At 38.6% G+C, this 22152-nt stretch overlaps 1 protein-coding gene and 1 pseudogene across 2 annotated transcripts in view; one reads left to right on the top strand and one right to left on the bottom strand.

Annotated features, from left to right (window-relative positions):
* Nucleotides 1-16847: 16847 nt before the first annotated feature.
* LOC102731663 (eukaryotic translation initiation factor 2A) overlaps nt 16848-22152 on the bottom strand; it is a 36145-nt gene continuing 30840 nt past the window's right edge. For both annotated transcript variants that reach the window (XM_081809941.1, XM_081809939.1), the window contains 3 exons: nt 18692-18820; nt 17847-17912; nt 16848-17244 (listed from right to left, as the gene is read on the bottom strand). In XM_081809941.1, coding sequence (XP_081666067.1) covers nt 17179-17244; nt 17847-17912; nt 18692-18820 — 261 coding nt within the window. In that variant the 3' untranslated portion in view covers nt 16848-17178. The remainder of the gene's footprint in view (nt 17245-17846; nt 17913-18691; nt 18821-22152) is intronic.
* On the top strand, nt 18822-20866 carry LOC145718439 (glycine cleavage system H protein, mitochondrial pseudogene; annotated as a pseudogene).

Below are 22152 nucleotides of genomic sequence, written 5' to 3'. Positions count from 1 at the left end.
GGAAAGGAGTCATATACAACAGAGAGAAAGTTAACACAGAACAGTTATTGTAAACCACCGGGCATAGTGCAAACTAGGGCACAAGGACTAATTAGACTTGGTGGGTTCTTGGTCTTAAAGAAGGTCATGATTGGGTAAGAAAATATTTGAAGTGAGACCAATAAGATGCACAAAAGTAGGGGCACCTGGCTGGTTCAGTGAGTAGAACACATGACTCTTGATCTCAGGATTGTAAGTTCAAGCCCTACGTTGGGTGTAGAGAGTACTTAAAAATAAAATCTTAGGGTGCCTGGATGGTGCAGTTGAATGTCCAGCTCTTGGTTTTGATTCAGGTCGTGCTCTCAGGGTGGTGAGATTGAGCCCCACATTGGGCTCTGTGCTCAGTGTGGAGTCTGCTTGAGACTCACTCTCCCTCTCCCTCTGTCCCTCCCCCCATGCTCCCTCTCTCTCTAAAATAAATAAATAAATCTTAAAAAAAAAAAAAAGATGTACGAAAGTAGGTAAGTGGGGAATCTCATTAAGCCTGGAAGGTTTCCACAGCTGGAGCTCAGATTGTGTGGGGTGTGGCTGGCAAACAGACAGATGTATACTTAGGTGGGGTTTGGGGGAACATGGAATTAATGCTCCTGGGAAATAATGCATTTTAAGAGAAGAGGCCAAAGAACAAGAGCCCAGTCAGCAACAGAGCACTAGTGTCTGGAGGAAAGATGAGTCCAACCTAGCACAGTGACTGGCACTCAAATTCCTCCTCATCCCAACTAGATTCCAAAAATTGACAGATCTAAAAGTCCAAAAATGAGGCACAACATTGGAACCCCAGAAGCGCAGCTTTCAACAACGATCCTCCAACAAAATGCAAAGAGAAGAGAGACATTCTCCATCTTATCCAGAGACACAAACTATGGCACATTAAGGGCTCTAACATATTTGGGTTGTGATATGCTAAATGTGCCCAGATATTGACAGAGACCCCAGTGTTCAGTGAAGTAGCAGAGGTGTGCCAGCAGAGGGCGCGGTGTCCAGCAGAGCAGAGGTAGCATTCGTCAGAAGACCTGTGGTGTGTGTGGGGGGAGGGGGGTAATGGCGACACCTGGTAAGAGTGAATTCATTTACCAAACATAAGTCAGACATCGCTTGGAGCCTCCCAGCCATACATGAAATGCGAGGCAGGCATTAAATGGATCTTCATGTAGGATCGAGTCACTAACCTATTAGTTGGTAATAATAACTAATAATTAGTTGGTATTAATAATAGTTGTACAAATTAATAATCCAAAAGTAATAATGTACTCCATTTATTCTCAGAGGCTGCTATTTTGGTCCAAAATTCAAGTTATGAATTTTCTTAATCTTCTAATTCTGAGAAATAGCCTACATCCATAATAAAGTCAGCAGAGCTGGCCTGAGGGAGTTTCCTCGAAGAATGAAATTAGTACAATTAGCAGTATGAGGAAGGGTCTGAAGACTGATGGCCTTGAAAGCCACACTGAAAAACAACAAATTCAGCAGATGGTCACAGGTACTACAGATTCTTGAGCAGAGAAGAAAAGCCCTACAGGTTTCTGAGGAAGGTCATTTGGGGGATTTAGCGCAAGATGGACTGGAAAAAAGAAAGAATGGAGAAAGTGGAGCATAAGGGTGATGATCACTGGTTTTGAAGTCTGATCCTCCTCTCTCTTGCTAGCTGTGTGGCTGTGAGTTTCCCTGCAGTTTTAATAAGGATTAGAGCAAATAAAATGATATATGTAAAATCTATAGCCTAGTTCCTCAGGTAGTGATAGTTATTACTGCTTGTTTAAAGTAGTAAGAGCTTTGCATAGGGGATAATAAATGTAAAGAAAAAGGAAGAGATTTTTCCAGAGGAAATACTGGCTAATTTGGTGATTGCCAATGGGTGCTCTGGAGAGTGAATATTATGGGCTGAATGTTTGTGTTCCTCCTCAAATTCATATACGGAAGCCCTAACTCCCAATATAATGGTATTTGGAGGTGAAGTCTTTCAAGGTAACTGGGTTTAGATTTGCTCATCAGAGTGGGACTCCCCACATGCACACATAAAAAGAGATCAGTGAGCACACAGTACAATGACTGCTGTCTGCTAGCCCAGAAGAGGGTCCTCACCAAGAACCAAGTCTGCTGGCACCTTGATCTTGAACTTCCCACCTTCTAGAACTGTGAGAAATAAAGGTCAGTTGTTTAACCGAGTCTAGGGTATTTTGTTATAGGAACCCAAGTTGACTAAGACAGTGAGGATTCAGTAATCACATCTCAACTCAGGTGTTATTCTGATTTAGTTGGTCTAGGATGGGGCCTGGGCTTCCATATAATCAAGTTTCTTCAGGCAATTGTACTATGCAGCCAAGTCTAGTGAATTAGACTTGAGGTCTCTTAGGAGTTCAGACTGTGGTCTTATATGTCTTCAAATCCCCAGAGAACCCAGCAATTTCTCTGAGCATAGAAGTTACTTGAACTTGTATTGCAGGGAATAGTAATGGGGAAATTGGCAAGCAGTAAAAGGAGATCATTTAATTGTCAACATGTTAAATTTCAACTTTTGACTGGGTATCCACGAAAACTTATGCTGGAGATGACTGATAATATGGGACAAGAAAGAGAGAATGTACACATATGTATTTGGGAATCATTTAAATGCATGTGGTAGCTAAAATTATGAAAGAACATTCAAACATGGTTAATACATCAAATTCCTGAGGCCTCAACTAAAAGCATTAGATGGAAGGTAAATTAATATAACCAGGCAAAATTGAATTTAAAAACAATATTTAGAGGGTGCCTGGGTGGCTCAGTCGGTTAAGCGTCTGCCTTCAGCTCAGGTCATGATCCCAGGGTACTGAGATTGAGTCCCACATCAGGCTCCCTGCTCAGTGGAGAGTCTGCTTCTCCCTCTGCCCTTCCCTCCCCTCCTCATGCTTGCTCTCTCTCTCTCGCAAAACTAAATAAAATCTTTTTAAAAATTAAAAAAAAAACAATATCTAGAGAACATAGCTTGTATAAAAAAACTGTATTTGAACAAAACGTATCCATTTCAAGATCAAAAGTAAGAAAGAAATAAAGAACCCTGTACAAAATTTAATTGATCAGCAAGTTATCTTGTGGGAGCCTCTTCATAATATTAATAAAGTAGATATATGTTGTTGAAATGCTCCCCAACATTGACTCCTCTTCTTCTGGCAAAAGTACTTGAGTTTCTCTTCGGGGGACTAGCTTCACCCCAATGCACACAGTCTTGTCAATTAAAATGCCCAAAAGCCTTCCCAGCCAGAGCTGTGCCAATGTCCAAAGCCAAAAATTACTGAAGTTGATTAATTCTGACAAAAGAACCCCGAGGACACTTCTAGACCCCAAACTACTCAGGTTCCTCTCATCTCCAGGGCCTTGTTCTGTGTCTTTTCATTTGAATCTGTGAGTTGTAACATATTTTGCCTCTAGAGGGTCCATTTCTCTTGCTTTCAAAGCAAGCGCTCTTCAAGCCATGTATCTTATCTTTCCTTCAGCCTGGCTTAGATTTTCTAACTGCTGTCATTCCCACCTTCAAGTCTTAAACCTAGAAATATAGACAAACATTACGTGGAAGTTCAGATGGTAGACTATCAATGTCTGGGAGGCCATTTGAAAGATGGAATAACCCTGGCCAGCAAGCTCAGGATCAAGGCCAGACCTCAGACTTCCTGAAGGGGTGACATCAAGAGGCCTATGATGAAAGGCCTAGGATCAAACTTCTGTCCATATGAAAACCTGCACATTAATGTTTATAGCAACTTTATTCACATTTGCCAAAACTTGGAGACAACCAAGATGTCCTTCAGGAGGTGAATGGATAAATAAACTGGTACATCCAGACAGCGGAATATTATTCAGCACTATCAAGTCATGAAAGACATGGAGGAATGTTAAATGCATATTACTGAGGGAATGAAGCCAATCTGAAAAGACTGCATACTGTATGATTCCAACTATATGACATTCTGGAAAAGGCAAAAGTATGGAGACAGTAAGATCAGCAACTGTCAGTAGTGGGAGTGGGGAGATGAATAGGTAGAGCAGAGGACTTTTAGGACAGTGAAATTGCTCTGTATGATACTATGATGGATACCTGTCATTAAGCATTTGTCCAAACCCGTAGAATGTATGTCAAGAGTGTTGTACATGATGAAGCCTCATGTAAACTATGGACTTTGGGGGGTGATGTGTCAATGTGTTCATCAATTGTAACAAACGTACCACTCTGGTGGGGATGTTGACAATGGAGGAGGCTCTGCATGTGTGGGGGCAGGGATTATATGGGAAATCTCTGTACCTTCAGCTCAATTTTGCTGTGAACCTAAAACTGCTCTAATAAAGTTAAAAAAATATCTTCCTTTCCCCAGCAGCTGCCAACCCAAATATCATAACAGTCTTGTTAGGGTCAGACACTACCTCTTCCTCCTCCGGGGAGCAGGAGGATGTCTATAGACAAAGTAGACTCTTTAGATCAGATGGAATTCCAGTAGCTTCTATGCAAGGCTGGCTTCATGGGTGTGAGTCCATTTCACAGGACTCAGTGCTTAGAAGGGCCTGCCCACAGGGCACCTGGCTGCCTCAGTCGGTAGAGCACGTGATTCTTGATCTTGGAGTCATGAGTTTGTCCCACCTTGGGGATAGAGTTTACTTAAACAGGGAAGGGGCCTGTACTCTGCTTATTAACACTTTGCTGTCACCATCTTGAAACTCTTCTTTTTGAACAAGGAACTCCACATTTTTATTTTGCACTGGGGCCATTACTTCTATGCCCAAGGTGTATCACTTCTCTACCATCATCATTACCAAACTCTATCTAAATTCCTTGAGAAAGTCTTTCGTTGCCAGTGTTTAAAATGCAACGTCTGCTTGGGTTTTATGGTCCAAATATATGATTTCAATCAATTGGGGGTTTGGGGGAGGAAGCACAAGCCAGGGACTTCAGGTTCCTTAAGTGAGTGCCAGATGTCCAAGGAGGTGGGGAGGGATGCAAAAACAAAACAGGCTGGGCACAATAAAAGATCCTCTCTGGTGATATCACAATTCTAGGATTTGACCTGTTTAGCTTCAACTGAACATAGAAAAATAAACAAAACTGTGCGTAGGAGTAATTTTGCCTCAGGGTGGAAATGTAAGCATCTCTGCTTTGCTAGGTCTTTTAGGACTCTAAAAATACAGCTCCCTTTTCTTCCAAAAGGAACTAAATTCCTAAGAGATTTCTGAAGGTATTCCCAAGTCACATAGTGCCTGATCTGCAACTATGTCGGGGTTACAGAGTACCTATTTCCTCTTTCAAGTGTGCTCACCATCCTTCCATCCCTCCCCATATCAAATAAGCAACTGAGGGGTTGCCTGGGTGTGATAGATCTGACCCAATTCCAATGTCTTTCCTTCACTTCCTCTGTGCATCTCCTGTATACCTTTTTGTCTGTATCACCTTTTTCTTTCTCTACTGCTTTCATTTTTTGCTTAGTGATCTATCTTAGGAAATCTCTCTTCTTTCTTTCCTTCATTTCATTTGTAAACACCAAATTACTTCAGTTGTAATTAAATTCAAGAATAGTGAAAGTTTGTATCAAGGAGAAGAGATGTTTGTATGTATATAGTAAAGAATAAGTATCTAAAGCACACAAAAATGACCAAAATCATACTTAGTAATATCCTAAAAGTTATTTTCTTCTTTTTTCTTCATTTAAATCTGCTTTTTTAAAAAAGTAGCATTCAAACTTTCTAAAGGAATTCTCATTCTATTTTTATATATTTCTTATTCTGGCACTAGTTTTTAAAAATTTTCAAACTGCATTAAAAAAAAATGTAGGGTGCCTGGGTGGCTCAGTCAGTTAAGCATCTGCCTTCAGCTCAGGTCATGATCTCAGGGTCCTGGGATTGAGTTCCACATTGGGCTCCCTGCTCAGCAGGGAGTCTGCTTCTGCCTCTCCCTCTGCTCCTCCCCCCAGCTTATTCTCTCTCTCTCTCAAATAAATAAATAAAATCTTTAAAAAAAATGTATACACAGTTCTTCCATTTAATTCTTCATGGGCTCACCTCAGCACCAATAATTAGTTACATTATTACCTCTCTGGGAAAACACATTCTATTTTGTAAACATTTGACCTACAAATAAACTCTTGGGACATGATTCATTTGCAGCCAATAGATAACTGACAGAATCAGGAGAAAGGTAAAAATAAGTCTGATGGCAAGGGGCTAAAGAGGGTTAATTCAAGGAACCTGGCAATGAAAAAAAGAAAGAACAACAAACCAGCCTATTAGACTGGCAACTTTTAAGTGAGTGAACATATTTTCCGGATTATGCTGTAAAATCTGTTAATTTTCATCTACAATGCTCTGATTTTTGGAACCCTCTAGTGGCCATATCAGGAATTGTTTAGGCAAAACAAAAGACTTCTAATTTTCAAATTCACTTAAAATATGATTGTATACATTATAAACACTTTTCGAAGTGCACTTTTCTGACTCCTAATTTAAGACAGCAAAATAAGCACATGCATTTGGCTCTCTCTTGTCTAAGGATCTCAGAAAAATGCCAGGAAAGTGGTAGTACATCGATTGGAACACTGGCATGAAGGCAGTGGTCTAGAAGCTGTAAGAACTCTAGAAGACAGAAAGTAGATGGAATCATCCTAGTTGGCTCACGTATCATCTCCACAACATATCAAGAAAAAGGTGAAGTAAAGATAGGAGCTGGTCAAGGCCCAGAGAGGTTCCATTAATAAGCCTTCACTGTAAACAAGCCCCCACAACTGCAGCAGCGTTTCCATGCCTGACACCTAACCTCACCAAGTCCACAGTTGCCCCTGAGTGGTCCCTGTAGATGGGTAACATTGCGGGGGCCTGTGGCTGAGCCCTCATGTGATGGAGGGGTTACACACAGTCTCAGCCGACTGTGGCTGTCAATGGATTGTGTTTTTAGGGAAACAGCTAAGGAGCCAAGATTAAAATGTTTACCTTACGATTTACTTTTGGAAAACTCAACAGCCTACTTTTTCACATTTCACAGACTTTCTGATATGAAATTTCTTTTGGAATTTAAGCACAGTAACTTTTACTTGCCAAGGGGTATAAATTCTGGAAGTATTTAGTTCAAAAAAGGAATGTAATAGTTTATCTGAAGCAGGTTGGTGGCTCATTAATCTTTTGAACAATAAAGATTTAAATGGTTCAATCCTTATCAAAATCAATCTGGCCCATTGCCTTATTTCTTAAAAAAAAAAAAGTTTAGGTGTTAAGATGCCAATTTGCAGTCATTCATGAGATTCACTCAAGTAACTCGATCATACTTCCATTAAGTAAACACAATGGTCTCAGAGGGATAGCAGTACCCAATATCAAAACAAATTGATTAAAAACCCCAAATGGTGAGGTTGATGAAGGAAAACACAATAAAGGGAATATTTAAATTTTTAAAAAAGATTTTATTTATTTGAGAGAGCGTGAGAGTGAGGGGGGAAGAGAGAGAGAGAGAGCAGAAAGAGGAGAAGCAGACTCCCCGATGAGTAGGGAGCTTGACACAGGGCTTGATCCCAGGATTCTGGGATCATGACCTGAGCCGAAGGCAGATGCTTAATGACTGAGCCACCCAGGTGCCCCAGGAACATTTAAATTTTTAAATATGATGTGACCAGCAATTCCACTTCTGGGCATTTATATAGTGGAGAATATAAGAAGCAAAATAACTATATACTGTATTATGATTATTTTCATGTTATTTTGTATTCTTGTAGAGTAGAAGTTAGCAAACTTTTTCATTTTTCTTTTTTGGCAAACCTTTTCTGTAAAGGGCCAGAGAAGAAATGTTTTAGACTTTTCAAGCTACATAGTCTTTTGCAACTACTCAACTGCAGCTGTAGCATGAAAGCAGGTATGGCTGTATTCCAATAAAACTTTAAAGACACAGAAAGCTGAATTTCATATAATTTTCATGTGTCACCAAATAATCTTTTGATTTCTCAAACATTTAAAAATGCAAAAACTAGGGCCCCCTGGGTGGCTCAGTTGGTTAAGCGTCTGCCTTCGACTCAGGTCATGATCCCGGGGTCCTGGGATCGAGTCCCACATCGGGCTCCCTGCTCAGCGGGGAGTCTGCTTCTCCCTCTCCCTCTGCCCCTGCTTGTGTTCTTTCTCTGACAAATAAATAAGTAAAATCTTTTTTAAAAAAATGCAAAAACTACACTGTGCTGCACAGGATTCAGCCCAAGGGCTGTCGCTGCTAAGCCATGGTCTACAGCATCATTTTTTTTTAAGGCTGCACGGTATTCCATCCTACTATTAAAAATTTTCACTGTTATAAACATCACATATTTTTGCAGACATTTACTTCCCTTTCATGCTACCTCAAACATCAGGAGATATACTCTGAAGAGTAAATGAATTCCACCCGATCTCCATAACACTGAGTCCTTATCTTAGAAATGAAAGGCGTATGGTAGTCATATATTGAACTGCAAGAAGATAATTTCTTATTCTGAAGTCTAGTCTCAGTTGATTATGATTTTTAAACTTTATAAAACTATAATCTTCCTTATATAAAAAATTAAACATAACAAATAAGGCTAACATTCGTTTTGACCACCCTCCACCCTAGTCAATGTCATCCATTTAGTATATACCCTCACCAAACTTTTTCTATTAAGTTTGCATACTTAAATGTACCCATAGAGGGGCGCCTGGGTCAGTTGGTTAAGTGACTGCCTTTGGCTCAGGTCATGATCCCGGGGTCCTGGGATCAAGCCCCGCATCAGGCTCCCTGCTCGGCTGGAAGCCTGCTTCTCCCTCTCCCACTCCCCCCTGCTTCTGTTCCCTCTCTCGCTGTGTGTCTCTCTCTCTGTCAATTAAATAAATAAATAAATAAATAAATAAAATCTTTAAAAAAAATGTACCCATAGAAACTGTAGTGTTAATTTGAAAATATTCAGTATTTTATATTTTTGGCAACATACATAGCATTTTTTGACACAAATGATCTCTTTATTTCTTTTCCAAGAAAACAATTCCTTTTTTTCAAATGATAGAATTGGGTTTTGGTCTTTTTCTCTTCCCTCACTGGGAAACTTGCTTAACTCATGAAAGGAGAGCCTTTGTGTCCACTGAAGTGCCTCTCCTCAAGACTATAATGCCCTTCAGAGATGCTTATGGTAAATACCAAAAACTTTTTTGGGATAATTGAGCAAGGGAGATTTTTATGAAAATCCAGGATTTATAGATTTTCCTTTATAATGAATACAGCAATGTATTTAAAATTTCATCCTCAAGCATACCTTCATCACCTTACCCTCTTTCTTCTATCACCTTACTCTCGGAGGATAATGTTTAAAATAAAAATCAAACAAAATATGCAGTCAAAGAATACATCAGTGGGGCGCCTGGGTGGCTCAGATGGTTAAGCGTCTGCCTTCGGCTCAGGTCATGATCCCAAGGTCCTGGGATCGAGTCCCGCATCGGGCTCCCTGCTCCTTGGGAGCCTGCTTCTCTCTCTCTCTCTGTCTCTCATGAATAAATAAATAAAATCTTAAAAAAAAAAAAAGAATACATCAGTGATTTTTATATTGACATGTGCTCAGAAATGAAACATTTTTTTTTAAGAGTTGAATGGATTAAATGATTACAGAAATAAAGACAATTCTGAAAATATGAGCCTAAGAATTTTGGTAGGAACAGTTAGCCTGGAACAATTTAAATGCATCTGACTAAAACAAAAGTCAATGATACTATCTTTGAGATAAACATTTTGAAGATAATTAATGTTCACTGTAAATTCTGCTATAAATGAGTAATTAATTTTTAAAAAATTGTTAGGCTGCCAGGCCAAAAAACATTACACTATCTTAGGATGCATTATTTAATATTTTATTAAAAAAACAATTTTTTAAAAAGATCTTATTTATTTGAGAGAAAGAGTGAGAGAGCACAAGTCAGGGGGAGAGACAGAGGGAGAAGCAGACTCCCCGCTGAGCAGGGAGCCCGATGCCAGGCTCGATCCCAGGACTCTGGGATCACGACCTGAGCTGAAGGCAGATGCTTAACCAACTGAGTCATCCAGGTGCCCCAGAAAAACAATTTTTAAGGTAATACATTGTAAAAGTAATCTATCTAAGTTTCTATTATCAGAAATAAATTAATATTGAAAGCAATTATATGTGTGCAAGCGCACACACACACACTTCCACCCACCCCGACCCTCTACACACAAAACATTTAAAATACAATTGTTTTTTTAAGTTTATTTTTTTTAATTTAAATTCAATTAGTTAACATATAATGTATTATTAGTTCCAGAGGTAGAGGTCAGTGACTCATCAGTCCTATATAATACCCAGTGCTCCTTACATCACATGTCCTCCTTAATGTCCATCACCCAGTTACCCCATCCCCAACTCCCTCCCCTCCTGCAATCCTCAGTATGTTTCCTATGATTAAGAGTCTCTTATGGTTTGTCTCCCTCTCTGATTTTGCCTTTTCTTTTTTTCTCTTGTCCCCTATGATTCCGTTTTGTTTCTTAAATTCCACATATGAGTGAGATCATAAGATAATAGTCTTTCTCTGATTGACTCATTTTGCTTAGCATAATACCCTCTAGTTCCATCCATGTAGTTACAAGTGGCAAGATTTCTTTTTTTTTTTAATGTCTCAGTAGTATACCATTGTGTGTATATATATACCACATCTTTATCCATTCATCTGTTGGTGGACGTCTGGGCTCTTTCCATAGTTTGGCTACTGTGGACACTGCTGCTACAAACACTGGGGTGTAGGTGCCCCTTCGGATCACTACGTTTATATCTTTGGGGTAAATCCCTAGTAGTGCAATTGCTGGGTCATAGGCAGCTCTATTTTCAACTTTTTGAGGAACCTCCACACTGTTTTCCAGAGTGGCCGCACCAGCTTGCATTCCCACCAACAGTGTAGGAGGGCTCCCCTTTCTCCACATCCTCACCAACATCTGTCCTTTCCTGACTTGTTAATTTTAGCCATTCTGACTGGTGTGAGGTGGTATCTCATTGTGGTTTTGATTTGTATTTCCCTGATGCCAAGTAATGTTGAGCACTTTTTCATGTGTCTGTTGGCCAGTGGCATGTCTTCTTTGGAGAAATGTCTGTTCATGTCTTCTGCCCATTTCTTGATTGGATTATTCTTTGGGTGTTGGGTTTGATAAGTTCTTTATAGATTTTGGATATTAACCCTTTATCTGATAAGGCATTTGCATATATCTTTTCCCACTCTATTGGTTGTCTTTCGGCTTTGTCGACTGTTTCCTTTGCTGTGCAAAAGCTTTTTATCCTGATGAAGTCCCAATAGTTCATTTTTGCCTTTGTTTCCCTTGCCTTTGGGGATGTGTCTAGCAAGAAGTTACTGCAACCAAGGTCACAGAGGTTGCTGCCTGTGTTCTCTAGGATTTAATGGATTCCTATTTCATATTTAGGTCTTTCATCCATTTTGAGTCTATTTTTATGTATGGTGTAAGGAAATGGTCCAGTTTCATTCTTCTGCATGTGGCTGTCCAATTTTCCCAACAGCATTTGTAGAAGAGACTGTCTTTTTTCCATTGGATATTCTTTCCTGCTTTGTCGAAGATTGGTTGACCACAGGTTGAGGGTCCATTTCTGGGCTCTCTATTCTGTTCCATTGATCTATGTGTCTGTTTTTGTGCCAGTACCATACTGCCTTGATGATTACAGCTTTGTCATAGAGCTTGAAGAGGCATTCTTTGCCTCTTTGGTTAGATTTATTCCTAGGTATCTTATGGTTTTGGGTGCAATTGTAAATGGGATCAATTCCTTAATTTCTCTTTCTTCTGTCTTGTTGTTGGTGTATATAAACGCAACTGATTTCTGTGCATTGATTTTATATCCTGCCACTTTACTGAATTCCTGTGAGTTCTAGCAATTTTGGGGTGGAGTCTTTTGGGTTTTCCACATAGAGTATCATGTGATCTGAGAAGAGTGAGAGTTTGACTTCTTTGCCAATCTGGATGCCTTTTATTTCTTTTTGTTGTCTGATTGCTGAGGCTAGGACTTCTAGTACTATGTTGAACAACAGTGGTGATAGTGGACATCCCTGCCATGTTCCTGACCTTGAGGAAAAGCTCTCAGTTTTTCCCCATTGAGAATGATATTCGCTGTGGGCTTTTTGTGTATGGTTTTTATGATATTGAGGCATGTTCCCTCTATCCCTATACTGAGAAGAGTTTTAATCAAGAAAGGATGCCATACTTTGTCAAATGCTTTTTCTGCATCTATTGAGAGGATCATATGGTTCTTGTCCCTTATTAATGTAGTGTACCACATTGATTGATTTGCAGATGTTGAACCACCCTTGCAGCCCAGGAATAAATCCCACTTGGTTGTGGTGAATAATCCTTTTAATGTATTGTTGGATCCTATTGGCTAGTATCTTGGTGAGAATTTTTGTATCCATGTTCATCAGGGATGTTGGTCTGTAATTCTTTTTTGGTCAGGTCTTTGTCTGGTTTTGGGATCAAGGTAATGCTGGCCTCATAGAAAGAGTTTGGAAGTTTTCCTTCCATTTCTATTTTTTGAAACAGTTTCATAAGAATAGGTATTAATTCTTCTTTAAATGTTTGGTAGAATTCCCCTGGGAAGCCATCCAGCCCTGGACTCTAGTTTTTTGGGAGATTTTTGATTACTGCATCAATTTCCTTGCTAGTTATATGTCTGTTCAGGTTTTCTATTTCTTCCTGGTTCAGTTTTGGTAGCTTTTATGTCTCTAGGAATGCATCCATTTCTTCCAGATTGCCTAATTTGTTGGCATATCAGTTGCTCATAATATGTTCTTATAATTGTGATCTCTCCTCTGTCATTCCTGATTTTATTTATTTGGGTCCTTTCTCGTTTCTTTTTGTTAAGTCTGGCCAGGGGTTTATCAATCTTACTAATTCTTTCAAAGAACCAACTCCTAGTTTCATTGATCTGTTCTACTGTTCTTTTGGTTTCTATTCCATTGATTTCTCCTCTAATCTTTATTAATGCTCTTTTCCTGCTGGGTTTTGGCTTTATTTGTTCTTTCTCCAGCTCCTTTAGGTGTAAGGTTAGATTGTGTATTTGAGACCTTTGTTTCTTGAGAAAGGCTTGTATTGCTATATACTACTTCCCTCTTAGGACTGACTTTGCTGCATCCCAAAGGTTTTGAAGAGTTATGTTTTCATTTTCATTTGTTTCCATGAATTTTTTAAAATTCATCTTTAATTTCCTGGTTGACCCATTCATTTAGTAAGATGATCCTTAGCCTCCATATATTTGATTTTTTTCCAAATTTCCTCTTGTGAATGAGTTCAGTTTTCAAAGCATTGTGGTCTGAAAATATGCAGGGAATGATCCCAATCTTTTGGTACCAGTTGAGATCTGATTTATGACCCAGGATGTGATCTATTCTGGAGAATGTTCCATGTGCACTCGAGAATGTGTATTCTGTTGCTTTAGGTTGGAATGCTCTGAATATATTTTGAAGTCCATATTGTCCAGTGTGTCATTCTAAGCCCTTGTTTCCTTGTTGATCTTCTGTTTAGATGATTTGTCCATTGCAGTGAGTGGGGTGTTAAAGTCCCCTGTTATTTTTGTATTATTATCAATGTGTTTCTTTAATTTTGTTACTAATTGGTTTATATAATTGGCTGCTCCCATGTTAGGGGCATATTTACAATTGTTAGATCTTCTTGCTGGATAGACCCTTTAATTTTGATATACTGTCCTTTCTTATATTTTATTACAGTTTTTAAAATCTAATTTGTCTGATATAAGGATGGCTACCCCAGCTTTCTTTTGATGTCCATTAGCATGACAAATGGTTTTCCACCCCCTCACTTTAAATCTGGAGGTGTCTTTGGGTCTGAGTCTCTTGCAGACATCATATTGATGGGTCTTGCTTTTTTATCCAATCTGATACCCTGTGTCTTTTCATTAGGGGCATTTAGCCCATTTACATGCAGAGTAACTATTGAAAGATATGAATTAGTGCCATATTATTACCTGTAAAGTGACTATTTCTGTATACTGTCTCTGTTCCTTTCTGATCTGTTACTTTTGGGTTCTCTCTTCGCTTAAAGGATCCCTTTTAATATTTCTTACATGGCTGGTTTGGTGATCAAATTCTTTTAGTTTCTGTTTGTGCTGGAAGCTTTCTCTCTCCTTCTATTTTGAATGACATCCTAGTTGGATAAAGTATTCTTGGCTGCATATTTTTCTGATTTAGCACCCTGAATATATCATGCCAGTCCTTTCTGGCCTGCCAGGTTTCTGTGGATAAGTCTGCTGCCAGTCTAATGTTTTTATTCTTGTAGGTTACAGACTCCTTGTCCTGAGCTGCTTTCAGGATTTTCTGTCTCTGAGATTTCCAAGTTTCACTATTATATGTTGGGGTGTGATCTATTTTTATTGATTTTGAGAGGGATTCTCTGGACTTGGATGCCTGTTTCCTTCCCCAGATTAGGTTAATTCTCTGCTATAATTCACTCTGGTATATCTTCTGCCCACCCACCCTTTCCTCTTCTTCTGGGATCTCAATTATTCTAATACTGTTTCACTTTATGGATCACTTATCTCTCGAATTCTCCTCTGTGGTCCAGTTGTTATCTTTTTCTCAGCTTTATTCTCCATCATTTTGTCTTCTATATCACTAATTCTCTCTTCTGCCTCATTTATCCTAGCAGTTAGAGCCTCCATTTTTTATTGCATCTCATTAATAGCCTTTATTTCAGCTTGATTAGATTTTAGTTCATTTCTCCAGAAAGGGATTCTCGTGTCTTCTATGCTTTTTTCAAGCCCAGCTAGTATCTTTAAAATTGTTATTCTGAACTCTAGTTCTGACATCTTACTTATATCCATACTGATTAGGTCCCATACTGTCGTCTCTTGTTCTCTTTTTTGAGGTGAGGTTTTCCATCTTGTCATTCTGTCCAGAGAAGAATAGATGAACAAGAGAACAAAACAACAATGACCCCAGAGAAATATACACTAAACAAATCAGAAGGGACCTGAAACCGGGGGGGGGGGGAAGGAATATAATCAGACAGGTGAACAGAAGAGAGCAATAGACTGGATCCTGTGTGTATTTTGGTCTGTTAGAAAACTAGATCCCAAAATTCTAAAGAAAAACTTCTCCGTGGTCTCCATCCACAGTGTGCTCACCCAGCCTGTGTCCAAGAGTTTCTATCTCAGGCACGTGACCATGTTCCAAACCCTGTAGACTCCTTTGGTGTGCACCCACGCAGCTCCTCCCAGGGGAGGAAGAGCAATGGTTTCGCCACGGTTCTGCGGCTTGCTGGGCCCCTGCTTGGAGAGTGGTCACCCAACTGTGCCAAAGTTCCTGGTTTATGGCAACCCTGAGCTGAGAACCCACTCCTGGGATTGCTGGTTGCAGCCAGCTTCCCTGCTCCAATGCCTGGGAACTTTGCCACACGCAGGCAACCCCCCTCTTCCTGTGACCCCAAGGATCCTGAGACCACAATGTCCCACCTAGGATTCCGCCCCACCTGAGCACCTTTCAGGCAGGGACGTTCCTCTCCAGAGCAGACTTTTTATTTTATTTATTTGACAGAGAAAGAGAGAGAGAGCACGAGCTGGGGGTTGGGGGGCTGACACGACGGGCAGAGGGAGAAGCAGACTCTCAACTGAGCAGAGAGCCCAATGTGGGGCTTGATCCCAGGACCCTGGATCATGACCTGAGCCGAGGGCAGACACTTAACCAACTGTGCCACCCAGGTGCCCCTGGAGCAGACTTTTAAAAAGTTCTGATTTTGCACTCTGCTATATCACTTTCCGGGACTGCTGACAGAGGCTCCCTCCTCTCACAGTTTATCTTCCCATTTATTGCCTCAGATTCACTTCTCTGCACCTTCTACCTTGTAGAAAGTGGTCACTTTTCTATTTGTAGAGTTGCAGCTATTCCTTTAGATCTCTGGTTGTGTTCGCAGGTATTAAGAATGATTTGATAGCTATGTAGCTGAATTCCTGGGACCAGACGAAACTAAGGTCTCCTATTCCTCCGCCATTTTGGACTATCCCTCTGTGTCAAAACACCACTCAACTGTAATGAATTACCAAATCTTAGTAGAAGCTCTGGGATGTCAGTAAACTCAGTTATCTATTTTTATCTCTCAAGCTGTTTCTGTATTCTTTTACCTATCAATTTAAAGATTACCTCTGAAAAATGAAAACCTGTATTAATGCAAATGAAATAAAAGCAGTTTCAAATGTTAGGGTGCCTGGTTGGCTCAGTCAGGAGAGCGTGTGACTCTTGATCTCAGGGTTGTGATTTCAAGCCCCAAGCTGGGTGTAGAGATTACTTAAATTAATCAAACTTTTAAAGTGACTTTAAATGTAAACCTGATAAAAAAAAAAATTGTAACAGACTCTAAAACTATATATAAATTAGTTTTCATAGGTGAGTGTCTTGCATTATCATTACATCTTTTTTTCATCATATGAATAAACAATCAAAATAATCGAGACTCAACTATAGCAAAATAATCATAGTTCATGTTTCGAAAATATTTACTTCATCCTTAAATCACTAGATTATTTGAAATATCAAAATAAAATGTTTTACTATTTTCTATTTTTAAAGTATATTTACTTTAGAACTAAGCAGAAAAACTATTTCAAATACTACAAAAAATATAATCAATTTAGTACATTCAGATTTTTAAGGCTTTTCTTTAAAATTTGGACAATATAATAATTCTTTAGGATAAAAAAAAGCCATATTATATATTCAAAGGAAAAATTTCCCAAGCTTGTCTGATTAATTAATAAAGGACATGTTAACTTAGGAACTTATAACAAAGCGAACAATGATTAAATTTAAATGTTTTTATTCACATGTATGGTAAATACTGTCTCCTAATAAAAAAACCAATGACACTGTCTTTCAATCTGTCAAACTTACTAAAAAGTTCATGTGTTTCTTTTCTTTATCATGTGTTGACATGGTATAGGATGCAGGATGTAAAAATCAATTTAACAGACATTATTAAGTAACTTCACACATATGCAGAATCTTGGATAAATGGTTAAAATTATAGATGAAAATTAAATGTGGGCACATGGATATTTCATGTCCACCAATGGGTTTAACAGAAAATGTGTTTGCACTGATTTCTGGTAACAACTTGCTCTCTGTGAATCTTTAAATACCCAATTCCAAATCTTCCAGCTCCTGGAGAAGGGCTTTCTCTTTTTGAATTTTCTCCAACTAGAAGTAAGTTTAAAACAACAAAGTTATTAAATAGGAAATGAAATAAAATAATTATTGGATCTACAGCCAAAACAGCAAAGGATAAAAAATTTATAAAAAGAGTATTTACACTTTAACAGATCTACTGGAAAATACAGATTTAAAAATACAAAGAAACAAGCTCTAATTTGTTTCTTGGTATGAATCAAGGGGGCAAAGGACAGATGCTGTCTTATTGCAACACTGAGGGTCCAAGAAATTTCCCATTCTACAATTGGGCTTCCCTCAGAAGGAGAGAAAGGAGCAAACAGGGCAGTGCAACCTGAAATATAGGAAGGAAGAGAATCTTATGTTTATTTTAATAAGTTGCCTTTATTTTTAACAGCAATGGCTTCAGTATGCCTCTCGGAAATAGCGATTCTCTCATTCACCATGATCTACATCTTATCTTCCCCTATCCTTTCTGTTTAAGTGTAAAAACATTTTACCAAATATATGGCATGTTTTCAAAATAAGTTTTTAAATTTATACGCTCTCCCACTTGATTAAAAAATTGTTTATAATAAAAAGGGGGAAGAGTGGTAGTGACTACATGCACAAATGAAACATGTAAAAATGACCTGATTTTTTTCGAGCTGTTTTCCAGCTGCTGCTTGTTCTTTCAGTTGTTCGATTGCTTTCAGTTTCTGCGAACATCAAATATAATGAGTCAAGAGAAGGAAGAATAAGTAATTTCAGTATTTCAGAATGCAAATTTTCTTAGTAACAACTCAATCACATGAATGGGAAAAATGAATAAGGAGAATCAGTTATCTTACCTTTGGGTCAAGGCTAGTCTATTAAAATGCCAAGGTAAAATTTTTTGTTTTTTAACTTAGATGTAAAATTAAGTACATTAAGAAAATGGGATTTGGCAAAAAAATTTTCAAGCTTTCAAGTAATGGTATACATGTACATGTATAAGTATGTAAATATATCACCAACTTTACCACTTATTCCAGCACTTCATTGTATCCAGACAATGTCTTTGGCTTTAAGAGATACTTTGTCATGCAGCCTGGGAAGACTCTAGAAACCTGGTTTTACCCCAGGGCCATTATCACAAACTGGTTGCAATACGACAAATTAATAAATTTCTTTTTCTGTTTCTTCATCTTCAAAACTGGGGTAAATATCTGTTCCTACCTATCTCACAAATGTCTGATGAAATACTGAGTATAAAAGTGTTCAGCATATTTCTGTACAAAGGTACATTTCTTATTACTCCAAAAATCAATAATAAAGACTAATAACAGCCATTAGACATCTGGGAATAGAACTAAAATCAGTGCCATTCCCAAATTATAGTATTTCATAGTGAGAAAGCGATAATCAGAACTGACACAAACTTCTTAGATGCCATCTTTATACATTTCTCATGGATTTCTTTCAATAAGCACATCTGGCTTTTATTTAAGTGTCTCACCTTCTTTAGGTTCTTGATTTTTTTGTCTATTTCAGGGTCTCCAGAGGTTGACTGCGAGATAGTATTTCGTGGTGTGCTCTGTGGGGCAGGAGTAGGTGCCAAATCTGTACTCTTCTCATTTCTTGCTTCCTGCAGGAAATATTTTCAAAAATTCAATTTTCTAAAATGAAAACACTAAAGTATTTCAATCAACATAGCCCTGGTATATAAAATGCAGAAACCAAAATGCGATTTTATCTTTTATACTACATTTTATATAAATGATCTGAATTGAAGGTCTCATGAAGTAGCCACATTGTCCCATAACAGAAAGATACAACTTAAAAAAAAAAAGAAAATCAGAGTATAAGGAGACACCCAAAAGGTTTTTACTATGTCATCGTCATAGGGAACACTTTGCTAGATCTAAAATTTAGAGTTAAAGTAGAATAATAAAATAAAAAATAATACTATATTAGTAATAAAAGGACAAATGAAAAGAAATGAAATGACTTTAGCAGAAAAAACCAGGAGGTTTCGGTATCAGCCAACAAGCATTCCAAATTTTCAGATATTTTGGGATGTGCCACTATATGAATGGTTTATAAATGTGAGAGGGGGCTCTTCTAATTTAAGGTGTCTGAAGTTTCACTTTCACGATGTCCTCCAAAACTCTAATAAGTATGTATGATCAAGTACATGTAATGGATAATGTTACCGGATTAAGTCCTACAGAGATTTATTTATAATCAGATCAGTGCAGCTCTGCCAAGGAAAACTCAAAGGGAGGTTGCTCTTAGTGTGATCAGACCTCTGATTCTGAACCACTTCAATTTCCCCTTAGGTGCCATATACTTGTTTCCTGGCCTTTGTGTGTGCTAGAACAACTTCAGGTTACCTGGCTGACCCTATTTATCCTTTAGGCCTTTTGGAAAATTCTCTCCCAACCCAAAAGACTGGATTAGTTGCACAATACGTGGTATGTATTCCTACTGTAACAGTGTATTGTACTATCCCCCATTAGACTATACCAGAGGTTTCTTTGTTCATTGTTCTGTTTGTGCCCCCAGCATAAGACCTGCTTTACTGCACATGCTAAATAAATGAAGTAGTCAAAGAACTACTCTCCTTTTGTAATTATGACAAGACATACATTTTGACAAGAGGGGGGGAAAAAAGTTATATAAGGCTTTATTGGCCCTAAGATAGGACTTCTATTTCTTCCTTATAGAGTTCCCAGCGGAATACATAAAGCCCCAAGGCCAAAACTTACTCAGAGTTCTGGGTAAAATGCTCTGAATACCAAAGCATCCCAGGGGGACACGAAACACAGTATCACTTCTATATCTTCATATCTAGGAATGTCTGCCTGAGAGTTTTTGGAGAGTATAGAATTGGAGTCACTTTTTCTTTTTAAAGTCATGTTAGTTGTACTTTTTGTACATTCCAATTCAACAAATATTAATTTCTAACCTTCTATGTAAAAACGCATTACTGAGCAAAGCACTTAACAAAGTAGTCAGAAAGAAACTGTTTAGATTCTACTCTTAAGAAGCCTGGAAGTTGTGGCCCCGCCCCTGCCCCGCCCCTGCCGGCTGGGGTGCCCGAGCCGCTTGCACTGCGACCCCCACACCTCTGTGAACATGGTGCTGCGAGTGGTGCGGAGCATGCGGGCTGTGGCCTGCAGTCTGCGCGTCGCCTCCGCGCCCACCGCGCGCTGCCTGCCGCGGCTCTGGGCGCTGAGGGCGGGCGCCGTCCAGACACTGCGCACGGGCTCTGCTGTGCTCTCCGTGCGTAAATTCACAAACATGAATGAATAACAACAGAAAATGGTATTGGAACAGTGGGAATCAGTAATTTTGCACAGGAAGCTTTGGGAGATGTTGTTTACTGTAGTCCGTGTGAAGTTGGGACAAAACTGAACAAACAAGATGAGTTCGGGGCTTTGGAACGTGTGAAAGCTGCTAGTGAACTCTATTCTCCTCTATCAGGATTAGTAACTGAAATTAATGAAGCTCTTGCAGAAAATCCAGGACTTGTCAACAAATCTTGTTATGAAGATGGTTGGCTGATCAAGATAGCACTCAGTAATCCTTCAGAGCTGGATGAATTAATGAGTGAAGAAGCATATGAGAAATCTATTGAGGAGTGAAAATGGAACCCCTAAATAAACTAGTATGAAACAACTTAAAAAAAAAAAAAAAAGAAGCCTACAAGTTCTAATATGTAGTTCGGTATTTTCATAATAGAAAACTAAAGGAGAAGAGTGGGTAAAAGGAGAAGAGAGATACTTTGCCTATCAAAATTCACTTTTGATATCAAGTAAGAATTTTAAAAATTTAGTTTGCAAACAGCTGAGAAAATTTTCTTCTAGGAAAGAAGGTTAATGTCACTACATTTGAAAATCTATTAAAGTTAAGTGAAATATGAAATTTAACTTTCTACCGTATTTTAAATAACCAAGAGTAAGTTAAAATGTCTTATTATACTTAAATTCTGGTCATTCTCTGAAAATGATGCATATATGGTAAGATTAAATTCTTAGTTTAAATTCCTTTTGGTAAAGTTCGTAAGCTTATAAAGTCATCACCATTTTATAAAAGTACTTGTTTAGATTATATACCTCTGACTCCTTCATCTTTGATTACTTAACTCAGAGGGCTGAGAAAGTGGATCTTGTCATGGACCATTTTCCTTTGTTCTATCACACGACCATAACTAACTCCAACCAGTCATCTCAATAGACATTTTTCCAAAAACACACAGATGGTCAACAGACATGTGAAAAGATGCTCAACATCACTCATCATCAGGGAAACAAATCAAAACCACAATGAGGTATCACCTCACACCTGTCAGAATGGCTAAAATCAACAACACAAGAAACAACAGGTGTTGGTGAGGATGTGGATAAAGGGGAACACTCTTGCATTATTGGTGGGAGTGTACACTAGTGTAGCCACTCTGGAAAACAGTATGGAGGTTCCTCAAAAAGTTAAAAATAGAACTTCCCTACGATCCAGCAATCACACTACTAGGTATTTACCCAAGAATACAAAAATACTAATACAAAGGGATACATACACCCCAATGCTTATAGCACCATTATCTACAAGAGCCAAATTATGGAAATAGATTGTGTCCATCGACTGATGAATGGATAAAGAAGATGTGGTATATACATACAATGGAATTATTAGCCATAAAAAAGAATGAATCTTGCCATTTGCAATGACATGGAAGGAGCCAGAGAGTATTATGCTAAGCAAGATAAGTCAGAGAGAGACAAATACCATATGATTTCACTCAGATGTGGAATTTAAGAAACAAAACAAACAAGCAAAGGGAAAAAGAGAGAGAGAGAGGCAAACCAAGAAACAGACTCTTAACTATAGAGAACAAACTGATGGTTACCAGAGGGGAGGTGGGGGGCGGGGGATGGGTTAAATAGGTGATGGGGGTTAAGGTGTGCACTTGCTGTG

Source organism: Leptonychotes weddellii, unplaced genomic scaffold (assembly GCF_054177405.1).
Source record: "Leptonychotes weddellii isolate Sample4059 unplaced genomic scaffold, ASM5417740v2 HiC_scaffold_157, whole genome shotgun sequence".
NCBI classification, from domain to species: domain Eukaryota; kingdom Metazoa; phylum Chordata; class Mammalia; order Carnivora; family Phocidae; genus Leptonychotes; species Leptonychotes weddellii.
Note: the sequence above shows the minus strand (reverse complement) of the source record. Positions and strands in the feature narration are given on the sequence as shown.